We start from the raw sequence: 16,150 nt of genomic DNA on the forward strand, positions 1-16,150 counted from the left end.
GAAGCACCCAGGGGCGTTCTCTGCACTCCACGGGTGCAGAGGGGGAGAAGCCACTGAAATGCGCCGTAGAATCCAGCAGATGAGGTGAATGAACTTTGCGGATGAATTCAGCTTCAATGAATAGAACCGCTCGGCTCCGAAGAGAAAATCTGAATGAGTGGTTGCATCACGTCGGTCTGTCGCCGTCTTTTCAGTCCTTGGACTGACCTCTCATTTCTACGAGCAGGTTTTCCTCTAGAACTGGTCTCCAGGTGCGTCGTGGTCACGACAGATGCCTCCAAAATGGGCTGGGGCGCTGTTTGCAACAGGCACGCAGCCACCGGCCTCTGGAAGGGCCCGCGACTGCATTGGCACATCAACTGCCTCGAGTTGTTGGCAATTCTGCTCGCCCTGCGGAGGTTCTGGCTGTTGATCCAGGGCAAGCACGTGTTAGTTCGGACAGACAGCATGGCAGCGATAGCATATGTCAACCGCCAAGGCGGTCTGCGCTCTCACTGTATGTCACAACTCGCCCGCCGTCTCTTCCTCCGGAGTCAGCAGCACTTCAAGTCGCTGCGAGCCACTCACATCCCGGGCAACATCAAAACTACAGCAGACGTGCTGTCACGGCAGGTTTCTCTCAGGGGAGAGTGGAGACTCCACCCTCAGGTGGTCCAGCTAATTTGGAGTCGATTCGGATGGGCACAGGTGGACCTGTTCGCCTCCCAAGAATCCTCCCACTGCCCGCTCTGGTACGCCCTCACAGAGGCTCCCCTCGGCATAGACGTGCTGGAACACAGCTGTTCCCCTGGCCTACGCAAATATGCGTTTCCCCCAGTGAGCCTATTTGCACAGACCCTGTGCAAGGTCAGGGAGGACGAGGAGCAGGTCGTCCTGGTAGCACCCTACTTGCCCACCCAGATGTGATTCTTGGACCTCATGCTCCTCGCGACAGCTCCCCCCTGGTGAATTCCCCTGAGGAAGGACCTTCTTTCTCAGGGATGGGGCACCCTCTGGCACCCGTGCCCAGACCTCTGGAATCTCCATGTCTGGCCCCTGGACGGGATGTGGAAGACCTAAGCAGTATACCACCCGCGGTGGTAGACACGATCACTCAGGCTAGGGCCCCCTCTATGAGGCGCCTGTATGCCTTTAAGTGGCATCTATTCACTAAGTGGTGTTCTTCCCGATGAAGACCCCCAGAGATGCGCAGTCGGATCAGTGCTTTCCTTCCTGCAGGAGAGGCTGGAAGGGAGGCTGTCCCCTTCCACCCTGAAGGTGTACGTTGCCGCCATAGCAGCACACCACGACGCAGTTGACGGTAAGTCCTTAGGGAAGCACGACCTGATCATCAGGTTCCTAAGAGGCGCCAGGAGGCTGAATCCCTCCAGTCCATGCCTCGTTCCCTCATGGGATCTCTCCGTAGTTCTTCAGGATCTACAGAGAGCCCCCTTTGAGCCTTTGCAGTCAGCCGAGCTTAAGGCACTCTCCTTGAAGACTGCCCTCCTGACAGCGCTCACTTCCATCAAGAGTTAAGGTGACCTGAAAGCGTTCTCTGTCAGCGAAACGTGCCTGGAGTTTGGTCCGGGTTACTCTCACGTGATCCTGAGACCCTGACCGGGCTATGCGCCCAAGGTTCCCACCACCCCTTTTAGGGACCAGGTGGTGAACCTGCAAGCGCTGCCCCAGGAGGAGGCAGACCCAGCCCTGTCATTGCTGTCTCCGGTGCGCACTTTACGCATCTATTTGGATCACACCCAGAGCTTTAGAATCTCTGAGCAGCTCTTTGTCTGCTTTGATGCACAGCGGAAAGGAAGCGCTGTCTCCAAGCAGAAGATCGCCCACTGGCTCATTGACGCCATAACTATGGCATATCTCGCCCAGAACATGCCGCCCCTGGTAGGGCTACGAGCCCATTCTACCAGAGGTGTAGCGGCTTCCTGGGCTCAGTGAGCACGGGGAGAGCGGCATAAATAGACACAACGCAAATAGAAGAGGGAGAGAGAGCCTGGGCACGACAGACCCGAACCAGAAGCAAAGATTTTCTATTACAAATAATGAGAGTTTATTTTGTGAAGCGGTGTGCGATAGTGGATTAATTTAGTGCATAACGTGAGACTGTAAATTGTGCTGCAAGCAGAGAAAATAAATCCTTACCTAAACAAGGAAAGCTGCTTCTTGCCTCCTCCTTTACACTGTGTATTAATTTATGAGTTAAAACAGCATGAATTAGACAGTAAAAGTTTATATATATGTGTGTGTGTGTGTGGGTGGGTGGGTGTGTGTGTGGGCGGGTTTAGGAGGTTTACGAGGACTATTTTTAGGTTACAAACTGGTAATTACAAGGGAATTATGCTATAAATGTGGTTTATGAGCACATTTCTAGTGCCCCCATAATTCAAATCGCTTAGAAAACATACTAAATTATGTTTTTTGGAAAATGTAAAAATGCAGAAAGTTTTTTGTGAAGGTTAGATTTAGGGGTAGGGTTAGGGGATAGAATCTATAGTTCGTATAGTATAAAAATCTTTATGTCTATGGAGAGTCCTCATAATGATAGCTGCACCAACATATGTGTGTGTGTGTGTATGTGTGTATGTGTGTGTGTGTTTGTGTAAAGAACTTTCATGCTCAAATGTGGTTTAAAACATTTCCAAATTCAAGCTGTGATGTGTTTCTCAGGTGTCTCTCCTTCAGTCTCTCTGATCATCATTCCCAACAGAACTCAACACTTCACATCTGACTTTCTCTCTCTGAGCTGTGAGGATCAGAGCAACTCTACTGGATGGACAGTGAGAAGATACACAGACAGTGGAAAGCTGCAAGGTTGTTCATCGATATACTGGGGATCACAATCAGGATCTACATGTAGAATCAGTCCCGTCTACACATATCACATTGGAGTGTACTGGTGTTACTCTGAATCTGGAGAGAACAGTAATCCTGTTAATATCACAGTACACTGTGAGTCTACAACTATTTATTTATTGATTTTATTGGTGGTTTACAATCAATGCGTAAAGCAGGTTGATATAATAAGTGCAGGAAGCATAAGATACAATTCATTAACTGCAATAATTAGGAGACACTTTTATCATTACTCATACTTGGAGTTAATAATTTAAACAACCTCCTAAAACTAAGTATTAAACTTTGATGTGTAACTCATACTCTGCATTGATGGTGCTACAGACATGAATCATGGTGTCCGGCTTCTTGAGGAGAGGCGTTCTATTACTTTGCTAAGTGGTCAGACTCATGATTACATCTATCAGGCAATGAAAGACATATATTGAAGGAAACACATCTAAAGCAACCACATAGCAGCCACCCAGAACACCATAGCAACCACCTAGCAATTTGTAGCAGCCACGCATAACATCCGACAAACAATGTCATGGCAACACCCTAACATTTGTGGCAGAAGTTTTTAATGTGCAAGCACTGCTCACATTCTCTTTGGAAAATGTTAAAATCAAGTTGATGTACTTTTATTACTTCTAGTAAGTGCACATTTCCTCTGTTCTGTGGATGGTGATGTGATTCTGGAGAGTCCTGTTCATCCTGTGACTGAAGGAGATTCTCTGACTCTACGCTGTTTACATCGATTTAAAAATCCATTAGTCCTCACAGCTGATTTCTATAAAGATGAATCCCTCCTCCAGAAGAAGACTACTGGAGAGATGATCATCCCTACTGTCTCAAAGTCACATGAGGGTTTCTACTACTATAAACACACAGAGAGAGGAGAATCACCCAAGATCTGGATCTCAGTCAGAGGTGAGAGTCAATGGAGTCTACTGTAACTGTGAGGTGATTTATTTTCTATAACTTCATATTCACTCATTCAGATATACCGCATGATGATGATGATGATGTGTGTGTGTGTGTGTCTCTTTTTTAGTGTCACATTCAGAAGTTCAGAGTTCTGTCCTTAACATGTTGAGTTCTCTACTGGCAGCTTGTCCATATCTGCTATTGACCATCATACTGATTTTTAAATGCTGTAGAGTGAGAGGTAAAACATCTGTCTCTTTTCCTCGGTGTATCTTTTACCTACAAATACAAATACACAACACTATATTGTGGGGAGACTGGGGTTAGTTGTGTGGCCAGTCACCTAGTCTGGTAGAGCTGGGTTTCCCCTGCATGATATGAGCAGACCATAGGGCAGTGTTTCCCAACTTTTTCTGCCACGGCACACTTTTCACAATTAAACAAATTCCATGGCACACCTCTATCCCACTGTCCCACATAACCATAGTTGATAGTTTTCTTTTTTCAAGAACTTCCATGTTTTCTGTCCATTTTAGTTGCATGTTTACTCATAATGTTTGAAATTCGGCTATGCAAAAACGCAAGTCACGTATGTACGTTGTATACTGAGATCACAGGTGTCAAGAGTGCTAATTGTGTAATGAATAAAACAACAAATTTGCATCTTTTCTTATTTTTAGATTTGTTCTTGCAAATTAATTCACGCAATGCCACAGCAAATAATTTTTTATTTATCTATTTATTTACATGGCTCCAGAGTAACATTTAAGAGTGGTAGCACCAGTGTTAAATTCTACAAATGGTCGCACCAGCACTTGAGTTGGTCGCACCGGTCCAACTGAAAGAAAATTTGCTTTCTTTCACGGTTTATTTGTTTTTATCAGGATCTTGATGATTAAAATACAGTCATCTGAAGACAAACAAAGCCTTTTTCTACAATCAGAGGGCATTATAAAAGATTTTACACAGAGGGAAAGTTCCATTGTATCCATAGTTTTAACTGTGGCATTTGCAATAAGATCATAGTAAACAATAGTAAATGTAAAACCATGATTAGCAGTAACCATAAAATAAATTATGGCATTTTTCGTAAGAAAAACACATCCAGAAATTAAATTGTATTCTCTCACTTCTATAGAGATATAAGTTCATGGTAAATATTTTTGTTAAATATCTGTGATGTGTGGACTGAAACCTTACAATTTCTGTCTGTTCATTGTGCATATTTCTCCTTTATTCCTTTTCAATGCTGTTTAGAATTTTGGGGCCGTTTAATACAATTTTAAACTGGTTTAATCATCGACACATTATGGGTTCTCATAGAGGTTTTAAACAAATAATCAATGCCGAATTAGCGAACCCGCCCATGCTTCTCACAGCTCTGTTTATGATGATCTGCTCGGCTGAGCGCTCGAGACCGGTCCATGTGTAAATGCACGTCTCTGCGCTGATCTGTCCATTGAGCAGCGCTGACTGATCCAGGTAGAGCTTTTTCCTTTTGTGTTTGGAACATTTGCCGTTTGATATTTCTCATACGGAACAAAAAACGACGGAGCACAATCAGAGTCAGCCAATTTGTAGTCACACCAATGTGACCTCTTGCAAAGTTTAATCGCACTGTTAGGAAAAATGATTGAAAAATTTGTCTCAGTCCGGAGCCCTGATTTATTTTGTGGAATCTGATAATTTTCCACGGCACACCTAACAATCTTTCACGTCACACTAGTATGCCGCGGCACAGTGGTTGGGAAACACTGTCTATGTCTCGTTTGGAAGGCTGTGTCCTCCTGAGGTCGCATTTGTCGGCCGCATACGTCAGCGAGGCTGTCTCGTTTCAGAAAAGCAAGTAGGAAACTTCGAATACAGCTTTCGAATGCGACCTTCTTTCACGGGAATTCGGAGGATGCATGAGGTGTATCCTTCGTGGGCACTCACAACCCACAAATCTTTGCTTCAATGGAAATGTCTAAAAAAAATAAAGCCAATTTGCCCGTAAATATGATGTTCAAATGCAAGTAATGTTAATTCCCAAGTTGAAGTACCTCAGTAGATGGGCGCAGAGTATATAATATGTATAATTATATTAATATATAATTAAAATAAAGTATTAGACTAAAAGTACAACTGTAAAATCTATTTTCTTTTCTCTTTACATCATTATAACTTTAACACTTGTTAAAGAGTGGCGTGCTGTCATAGCAACCATTTAACGTTCCGTTTCCGTTTGCCCTACGAAGGCCGTCTCGTTTAAATGAGACTTGTTTAAAAGAGGAGACTTGGTATACTGCAGCCTTCAAAGGATGCGTCCTACCTAGCATGCAGCCTTCCAAACGAGACACAGCCACTGCCAAAGGGACATGTACTTAAAAGCAGGAAATGTTTGCGACTACTGACTTCCTGTTTGGGACCTGATGCCGGTGCTATCACAGTAGCAGCAGAGCGCATGTGTGTGCAGTGTGCATTAAGGTTTTGTCATTTCAGGTAGGTTTTTTTTTTTTTTTTAATTTTTATTTGAAGTTTTAGGTTTGTGATTTACCTCAAATGCAATTTACCTCAAAGACATCTGATGAATGTCTAATTGATATCTGAGAGGAAACATCTTATAGACATTGCAGATGAGCAAACAACTTAATAAATATCCAAAGATTGTTTTTGTCTGTATTTCAGAAGACCAATGCCAGTATGCAGTAAGAGAGGAAGAATCTTCTATCTGAATCTGTTGTGATAATAAGCTCTCTGAATACATTAAGCCAGTCAAGCTGTGCATTAAACAGGAGCATGTCATCACACAAGTACTGCCCTTATCTGGACCAAACCATCTGTGCTTCCCTTTTGCCATAGCACCATGAGGACACCCCACAGACACTTTATTTTTCAAATATAATAGCCTAATTATGTTCTGTTTTACTCATTTACTGAGTTATTTAAAATAAAACCCCTGTCCGAGGTCTGATGCCACTCTCACTTTGTTTAAAAAAGGTTTGTAAGGTTTTTCTTAAATTACTGTTCTTACCATATTCTTTAAAATTTCAGCATTGATAACATAAGTAAAAGTATTAAATGTCTTTATTATGTTCTACTTTTGAATGCTTCACTTGTTTGTAATATAATGCAAAACCTAAAGATTAGACAAATTAGACACTCCCTAGAAGTGTCCGTCCAGCCAAAATGGCTCAAAGGGCACACCGCAGAATGTTCAGTGAGGTAAAAAGGAACCCTAGAGTAACAGCTAAAGACTTGAAGGAATCATTGGATATGGTTAACATCTCTGTTCACGAGTCTATTATATGGAAAACATTAAACAGGTATTGTGTCCATGGCAGGACACCACGAAGGAAGCCACTGCTTTCCAACAAAAACATTTTGTTGTGTTTTGAAAAAGTTTTTTTTAATATTTTGTGGACTGATAAAATTAAGGTTGAATTGTTTGGGAAGAACATGCAGCACTATGTAAAGGTACCAAAAACCAACATGAAAACATCATCCCAACGGTGAAGTACGGTGAAGGGAGCATCATGATTTCAGGGCCTGGACCGCTTGCCATCATCCAGAGAAAAATGAATTCCCAAGTTTATCAAGATATACTACAGGATAATGTCAGGCTTGCTGTGTCAGCTGAAGCTCAGTAGAAGTTGGGTGATGCAGCTGGACAATGACCCTAAACATCGAAGTAGATCCACTACAGAATGAATTAAAAAATATATATATATACTTGTGACTTTGATGAAGATGAGAAACCAGAAAATTTCAAAGGGTTCACATACTTTTCTTGCCCCTGTATATCTCCTGACTTGTATTCCTGCAATTCTCTGAAAATTTTCATATTTTACAACTGTTCATATATCTCATTTTAAATAAAGAGCTGGTGCCTTATTAGGTTTTTATAAATGAGTTGGTGCTTTATTAACAATTCTTGCAGCATTGAACTTTTTTACTTTCAACATTTGTGGTTACATAAACCAAACCACAGGCTCTCCACTTTACTGCTGAACAGGCTGTGAATGAAGCGTACAGTCTTCCGACTAATAACAACTAAATGCTCTTCTTGTATGTCTAAAAAAGTTTAAAAAAAAAAAAAACATTTTCAATCTTCACCTAAAACATTCAACTTTTAGTCTCACTTGTCAATATAAGCACATGAGATTTTTTGGTCATTTTATTATTTGCCAGGCTAAATTAGGAGGTCAGATCACTTCTGAAACATAAGCTTGATCAGAAATCCATAGCACGCTACATCTCCAGAGCAGTTAGGTACTCTGTGTAATACTGAGAGTATAATTGTTGAACAGTTCAGACCAAAATACATTCTCAGTCTGCATATATGCAAAACATGCAAACCAAGATCTGAAATTCACTGGTGTGAGCTTCACTTCACACTGTGGTTAAAGATGTGTCATGATATCACCATCACCTGGAAATTCTTAGCAATGCAAATGACTTTTAAGTTCAGTCAGGAAACTCTGCGTGGCACGAACTGATACAAGTCCTCCTTATGCAATCTCTAGAAGCCGATCAACTTGTATTCACCCATTATGTCTAACATTTACATTTGCAATCAAAATTATTCAACCCCCCTGACCAGCAATACATTCTGGTGATGTGAATTAAAACACATCAACTAAAATCTCAGTAAACAGTCAAAGTAAGTTTTTAATAAACATTTGAGTGATTTTGAGAACAAAGAGTTCAGTTTACCCAAATTTTTAAATGAAAAAATAACTAATTCTCTCCACAAATGTCATGTCAAAAATATTCAACCCCCAAAGTCAATCATTTGTGGAGCACCCTTTATCCTTCATAACAGCAAACAAATGTTTCAGGGAAGTGTTCTCAGGATTCGGACAGCTCTCTATTAGAATTTTTACACAAATCTTATGAGCAAAAGCTTCCAGCTCATTGACATTCTTTGGTTTCTGTGTTGCAACTGCTTCCTTGAAATCCCAACAAAGGTTTGCAATGGGATTTTAATGATGGACTAAAAGGGCCATTTAAGGACATTCCACGACCAATCCCTGAACCAGATTTTGGACAACTTGGATGTATCCTTGGTGTTATTGTCTTGCTGGAAAGTCCAGTGATTACCGAGCTTCAGTTTACACACTGAAGGCATCACATTTTTGCCAAAATGGCCTGATACCTGAAAGAATCCATGGTGTCGGTCACATAGTCAGGATAGCCGTTTCCTGCAGCCGCAAAACACCCCCATAACAGGACTGACCCACCTCCATGCTTGACTGTGGGGATGCTGTCGTTCTTGTCATCACCTTGTCATCTTACTCCAGACGTACTGCTGACCCATGGGTGTAAAACTCATTTTCAGTTTAGTGTCATACGTCTATAAAACCTTCTTCCAGGACTCCACAGGTCTTTCCTAATTACTTCTTGAATATTCAAGTCAACATTTCCCTTGGTGAAGTTCTACTTTCTTCCACACCCCAAGAAGGTTGCTGTTGTACCATATTTAAAATGTATGAATGGTGCTGCTAACTTTGTCTATTGGAAATTGAAGTGCCTTGGAAATGTACTTTTAGCCATGACCTTTCTTGTGTAATGAAATAATCTCCTCTATTAGCTTTTGACAGCTTATTTTTAATTGCTTTTTTTGCATAGAAATACATTTTTGCTTACAACACTAAACTTAAATTATAAAACTTAAATAAGTGCCATTGCAGATTGATGACTTAATTTTGTTTTAAAACAATTACTTGTGTAGCCTTACATATTTAATAAACAGCTACATGCATTAGGGGTTGAGTAATTATGACATGGCTGTATTTTAAAAAAAATCCTGCTTTTTAGAAATATTAGGTTATATATTCACACTATGACTTTGAATGTGTCACTCAACTGATATAGATGTAAAGTTTATAAATTCTGGGTCATCAGAAAAGCTTACCTTTGTAAATCCTTACTGTCTTTGGGGGTTGAATAATTTTGAATGCAACTGTAAATTTGCCACACCTCAGTCAGTTTGTTGTAAAGTTCATGTGTTAATTTTTTTTTATAAATAAATATTCAAGTGAAGCGGGTGTCTGTGTTCACTCCAATGGAATGTACATATTTGTGCAAATATATGGATACACAAGGGCTCTTGGTATTTGAATATTAAACTATGATCAGTGGCAAACACACTCTCAGAGGCCTGAGAGAATATAGATAGACTGAGCTGATAGTTGTGTTTTGTTTTCTGCTCTCTTTCAGCTCTATATGATATTAAACAGTGTAAGAGGGATGAGAGTTTGTTTCTTATTTAGTTTTCATAAAGTTATGAATAGTGCTAATACCACCATTACAGTACAGAGCAATATCAAAACATTGTTTCATTTTCCTAATGCCATAATTACAAACTAGTCATAACAAGAAATGCAAGCTTTTTAAATAAATTTTATGCATTTTTAAGGACTAACACATCTCATGCTGACAAAACAACACAGAACAAACACTTGCATTTAAGTAATTGTAACACTTTTTTTTAATGAAAACGTTACACCAAAATATTTATAAGCATTGTAAAAAAAAAAAAAAAAAAAAAAAAAAAAAGTTTATTTTTTAAACATGATACATTTGTTTGTCTGTCCTCTTTTTTGACATTTGTTCCTTAATACATTTTGTTATACTGAAAGATCATTGTATTAGCAACATACAATAAAAAATGATGCTATTTATTTTCTTAATGCATGTTCCTGGTCTTATCATGAGTGAATCATCAGTGCACTATCTGTCTGGTAATAACTGTCTGGTTTGGTTCAGCTATGAAATCGAACATCAGAAGACTACAAAGGACAGTTCGGACTGCTGAGCGGATTATTGGTTGCCCCCTGCCCTCCCTTCCAGAACTGTACACTTCCAGAGTGAGGAAAAGGGCTGGAAAATCTGGACCCCACTCACCAGCCCACTACCTTTTTAAACTGTTGCCTTGTGGCCGGCGCTACAGAGCACTGAGCACCAGAAACATCAGGCACAGGAACAGTTTTTTCCTCATCTCATGAACAGTTAAAACTGCCCCATTGAGCAATAATTATGTGCAATAGTCAAGTCAAGTCATTTTTATTCGTATAGCGCCTTTCATAACACAAATCGTTTCAAAGCAGATTTACAAAAAATCATGCATTAACAGAAAATGAAACTGTAATATCTATAAAGTTTTAGAGTCATCATTGTGTAGTATTGTGTAGATACTTCCAGAATGAGGAATACACAGCTTAATCTATTTATATTTATCCAACATGTCCTACCTCTTCTGCCATTACATTCCCTTGCACTATCTGTACATAACAGATTTGTATTTGTACATACATACAGTATATACAGTATATCTATTTTTTTGTCCTATTGTGTACTTCTATATATAATTATATTTTCTATTTTTATTATATATATATTATTATTATCTCTGTCTTGTTGTTGTAATTGTTTGAGCACTGAAAGCTTCTGTCACCGAGACAATTTCCTTGTATGTGTAAGCAGATTTGGCAATAAAGCTCATTCTGATTCTGATGTTACTGCAAATAAATAACAGACAAAAATATCTAAAGATATATATCCTTGATAAAGTTTGTCTGTCTTTAATCAGAACGTAATAAATTGCTCTTCAACAGAAACGACTTCCCTTTCCCCCTGACACCAAATAGCTATTTACAAATTGTTTTAGTAAACTCACATTCAGGCCCAGTTTCATTCTGCTATTTATGTAATATGTTATTTGACTCAGAAATAACGTATATTTAATTACAGAATTAAAATGGGTTGCGGACAGCATGTCACTTTGATGACGAGGCTTTAACACAGACTGTGTCTTTCATAATCTATCATTAGTACATCAGCATTGGGCTCAGTTCACTTCCTCATGCTCTGAGTATTGCTTTATTTTAATGTTTTCGAGTGGATATCAGTTGCTAGTACATTGTAGAAAAAGAATGAAGGGATTCTGTGTTCCTGTATTTTTTCTAAAAACATTTAATGTCTCAAAGCTGTTGCTTACGATGTGTGAGTGAAATATTAACAGAAACCTTTTTATAGCCAATTTTTTTTTTCAATACTAAAGTGACATTACATTATTACAGTATGTTTTTTAATTAGATTGTAAATGTTTAAATCAGGTTGTATATTTTATTTTGTGTACTTAGTGTAAATGTATCTGTTTAATGCTGTTAACCTACAGTAATTTAGATTGTGCTAAAAAAATATGTCTCTGTTTAAATTATATAATTGAATAGTTAAATATTTAAAAGATATTATCCCTAAAGTAGCTTCAGTGTAAATAGTACTTTTTGTTAATAATTTGTAGTGTAGCTAACTACTTTTTAAAAGAGTAGCTTGACTATATTTTACTACTTTAAATCATGAGTAGCTTTTCGCTTTGCAAGCTAATGTACAAAATAACTTTGGAAACATTTTTTATATATATATAATTTTTTTTATTGAAACTTCTAGATCTATAAATAGATGTATTTTACAAATGGTTTAATAGATACATATTCACACTATTAGATATTCTCTTCGCTTTTTTAGGACTGACTTCAAACACTTGATTGATACACTATATTGCCAAAAGTATTCGCTCACCCATACAAATTAATTGAATTCAGGTGTTCCAATCACTTCCATGCCCACAGGTGTATAAAATGAAGCACCTAGGCATGCAGACTGCTTCTACAAACATTTGTGAAAGAACGGGCCGCTCTCAGGAGCTCAGTGAATTCCAGCGTGGTACTGTGATAGGATGCCACCTGTGCAACAAGTCCAGTCGTGAAATTTCCTCGCTACTAAATATTCCACAGTCAACTGTCAGTGGTATTATAACAAAGTGGAAGCGATTGGGAATGACAGCAACTCAGCCACGAAGTGGTAGGCCACGTAAAATGACAGAGCAGGGTCAGCGGATGCTGAGGTGCATAGTGCGCAGAGGTCGCCAACTTTCTGCAGAGTCAATCGCTACAGACCTCCAAAGTTCATGTGGCCTTCAGATTAGCTCAAGAACAGTGCGTAGAGAGCTTCATGGAATGGGTTTCCATGGCCGAGCAGCTGCATCCAAGCCATACATCACCAAGTGCAATGCAAAGCGTCGGATGCAGTGGTGTAAAGCACGCCATCACTGGACTCTAGAGCAGTGGAGACGCGTTCTCTGGAGTGACGAATCACGCTTCTCCATCTGACAATCTGATGGACGAGTCTGGGTTTGGCGGTTGCCAGGAGAACGGTACTTGTCTGACTGCATTGTGCCAACTGTGAAATTTGGTGGAGGGGGGATTATGGTGTGGGGTTGTTTTTCAGGAGCTGGGCTTGGCCCCTTAGTTCCAGTGAAAGGAACTCTGAATGCTTCAGCATACCAAGAGATTTTGGACAATTCCATGCTCCCAACTTTGTGGGAACAATTTGGGGATGGCCCCTTCCTGTTCCAACATGACTGCGCACCAGTGCACAAAGCAAGGTCCATAAAGACATGGACTGGCCTGCACAGAGTCCTGACCTCAACCCGATAGAGCACCTTTGGGATGAATTAGAGCGAAGACTGCGAGCCAGGCCTTCTCGTCCAACATCAGTGTCTGACCTCACAAATGTGCTTCTGGAAGAATGGTCAAAAATTCCCATAAACACACTCCTAAACCTTGTGGAAAGCCTTCCCAGAAGAGTTGAAGCTGTTATAGCTGCAAAGGGTGGGCCGACGTCATACTAAACCCTATGGATTAAGAATGGGATGTCACTTAAGTTCATACGCGTCTAAAGGCAGATGAGCGAATACTTTTGGCAATATAGTGTATATTTAATATCACATATTTGAATAATAAAAAAAAGTCCTTTAAAATTGAATATTTGCGGTTCAATTGTCAGTGAACCTCAAAAAGTGTGAAAGTTTCCATTATTTACTGACAAAAAAAGCTAATCGTCAAGATACAGAGATGAGCAAGTTAACTCATCAACAAATATGTTTTCTTAATCTCCTGCAGGATTGAAGCCAAAACCTGAACTCACTTCAAATCCTGAAGGAGCTGCACTGACAGGAAACACAGTGACTCTGACCTGTCACATGGATCAGTCGACTGGATGGCAGTTTTACTGGTACCAACACACACAGAAACATCAGAAAAACACAACAGACAAAAACTCCTACACAGTGAACATTGATTCAGTGTCTGATGGAGGTCAGTACTGGTGTAGAGCTGGAAGAGGGAATCCAGTTTACTACACAAACTACAGTGATGCACTGTGGGTAAATGTTACAGGTGAGAGAGAAAGAGAGATGCCAAAACATGTTATAAAAAAACAGATTAAACATTAAAATATAAAGAATGTTTTCTATTGAACATCTACCGCAAATGATGTCACTTCTGGAATTTTTGGTATTTTGTGTTTGATTTCTGCTATTTATGTTGTTTAATGCTAAATAATAATTAAAAAAAGCATAATATGATGTGTTTACAAAGATGATCCTAAAGCTGTTGTGACAGTAAAGCCTGAAGAAAATCTGTTCAGAGAAGAAACTGTCACTCTCAGATGTGACATACAGGGTGGAGGAGACACTGAGTGGACATACAGCTGGACTGTAGAGAATACCAACTACAGGAATAAATACATTGTCAGTGAATACAAGAAACAAGAGTATAAAATCAGCAGTGTTGAACACACACACAGTGGTAAATACACCTGTAGAGGAAAGACAAGAGACGGACAAAACTCAGAGATCAGTGATGCTGTTACACTGACTGTGTCAGGTGAGTTTTGATTTGTTCATTATTATCAGTATAAACAGTGAAAGTTTCTGAGCAAATCTGAAATATGGTATTATTGATCCATTTCAGATGAAACAAAGGCAGTGTTAAGTGTTTCTCCACAGAAGTGGCTGACAGAAGGAGACTCAGTGACTCTGATCTGTGAGGTTTACGGCTCCTCTACAGGATGGACTTTCAGCTGGTACAGAGATGATAATGACAGGAAATATAAACTCCTGTCAGACAGGAAACTACACTCTCAGTTCTGCTGCTGTAAATCACACAAGTGCAGAGGAGAGAGAGGAGAACAAGTGTATTACACAGAGGACAGCAACACACAGCCACTATGGGTCACTGGAGTGAAAAATGTATACAACACAAACATCCAAGGGTAAAAAATGCTTGACCAAAATAACAATGAAAAACACAAAAATAAGTCAGCATACTGTTGCTTCCAAAATAGTTAGAATGTATTCTTACTACAGCAAAAGTGACATTTTGATCAAGAAATTAATCATCAGAAAAAAAAAAAATCCATAAATACTCATGATCCCAACTGGAAACATTTTCAAATTCAAGCTGTGATGTGTTTCTCAGGTGTCACTTCTTCAGTCTTTCTGATCATCAGTCCCAACAGAACTCAACATTTCACATCTGACTCTCTCTCTCTGAGCTGTGAGGATCAGAGTAACTCTACTGGATGGACAGTGAGAAGATACACAGACAGTGAAGAGATGGAGGATTGTTCATCAATACACTGGGGATCACAAACAGGATCTACATGTAGAATCAGTCCCGTCTACACAGATGACACTAGAGAGTACTGGTGTCACTCTGAATCTGGAGAGAACAGTGATCCTGTTAATATCACAATACACAGTGAGTCTACAACTCTGTATTTATTAATTTATTTGGCATTTTTTAGAATAATAAAGCAGGTTGTAATAAAAAGAGCAGGAAGTATTAGATACAATTTAAAAAATGTCAATAATTAGCTTATACAAGCATTGTTGTTATTATTGCTGCTCATACTAGAGCTCTTTTGATTTTGGCCACTAGGATTTAATTTGTTTTATGTGTTCTTGTTTCTATCATGTCAGCAAGTTATTTATTTATTTTTGATTTTTCTGCAATTTTCTCCCAAATTTGGAATGCCCAATTCCCAATGCACTCTAAGTCCTGGTGGTGGCGTAATGACTCACCTCAATCCGGATGGCGGAGGATGAATCTCAGTCGCCTCCGCGTCTGAGACCGTCAATCTGTGCATCTTATCAAGTGGCTTGTTGAGCGCATTACCGCGGAGATGTAGCGTGTGTGGAGGCCCACGCTATCCTGACCACAAACACTACAGTGAATTTTGCTGAATGTGATACCTGGAGTCACGTGTCCCACTGTAAACCCCATCAGAACTGATAAAAGTCAAAGTCTATAAGCCAGCCGGTACAAAAAGTTACCTGTGGTTTCTGTGGGGTCTATGGGGTCGTCCAGATAATCAGCACACCTGGGAGCAGATGTGGGCCAGCAAATGGTTCAAGTTCACCATTGGAATTGTTTTATTCATTCGTGTTTTGCTATTGATAATTGTGTTGCCTTTATTAGATCCAACTATTGTTCTCATTCAGAGTGAAAGAGAAGTGCTTGTTCATCATGACCACTAATCTAACACCAAACAGCACAACCATGAG

The 16,150-nt window shown here is 39.7% G+C and overlaps 2 protein-coding genes across 2 annotated transcripts; both read left to right on the forward strand.

Annotated features, from left to right (window-relative positions):
- The first annotated feature begins 2,648 nt into the window (after window positions 1-2,648).
- LOC127451484 (low affinity immunoglobulin gamma Fc region receptor II-like) lies at window positions 2,649-4,083 on the forward strand. The gene is made up of 3 exons (XM_051716219.1): window positions 2,649-2,943; window positions 3,484-3,759; window positions 3,884-4,083. Exons 1-3 carry the CDS (start codon window positions 2,649-2,651, stop codon window positions 4,081-4,083), a joined length of 771 nt encoding a protein of 256 aa, XP_051572179.1.
- A 243-nt stretch (window positions 4,084-4,326) lies between these two features.
- Window positions 4,327-16,123, forward strand: LOC127451489 (low affinity immunoglobulin gamma Fc region receptor III-like). Its single transcript, XM_051716237.1, has 6 exons — window positions 4,327-4,345; window positions 13,704-13,979; window positions 14,181-14,468; window positions 14,556-14,810; window positions 15,051-15,344; window positions 16,065-16,123. The coding sequence occupies exons 1-6, from the start codon at window positions 4,327-4,329 to the stop codon at window positions 16,121-16,123; spliced, it is 1,191 nt and encodes a 396-aa protein (XP_051572197.1).
- Window positions 16,124-16,150: the final 27 nt, after the last annotated feature.

The sequence above is a fragment of the Myxocyprinus asiaticus genome, chromosome 14 (genome assembly GCF_019703515.2).
Source record: "Myxocyprinus asiaticus isolate MX2 ecotype Aquarium Trade chromosome 14, UBuf_Myxa_2, whole genome shotgun sequence".
Classification (NCBI taxonomy): domain Eukaryota; kingdom Metazoa; phylum Chordata; class Actinopteri; order Cypriniformes; family Catostomidae; genus Myxocyprinus; species Myxocyprinus asiaticus.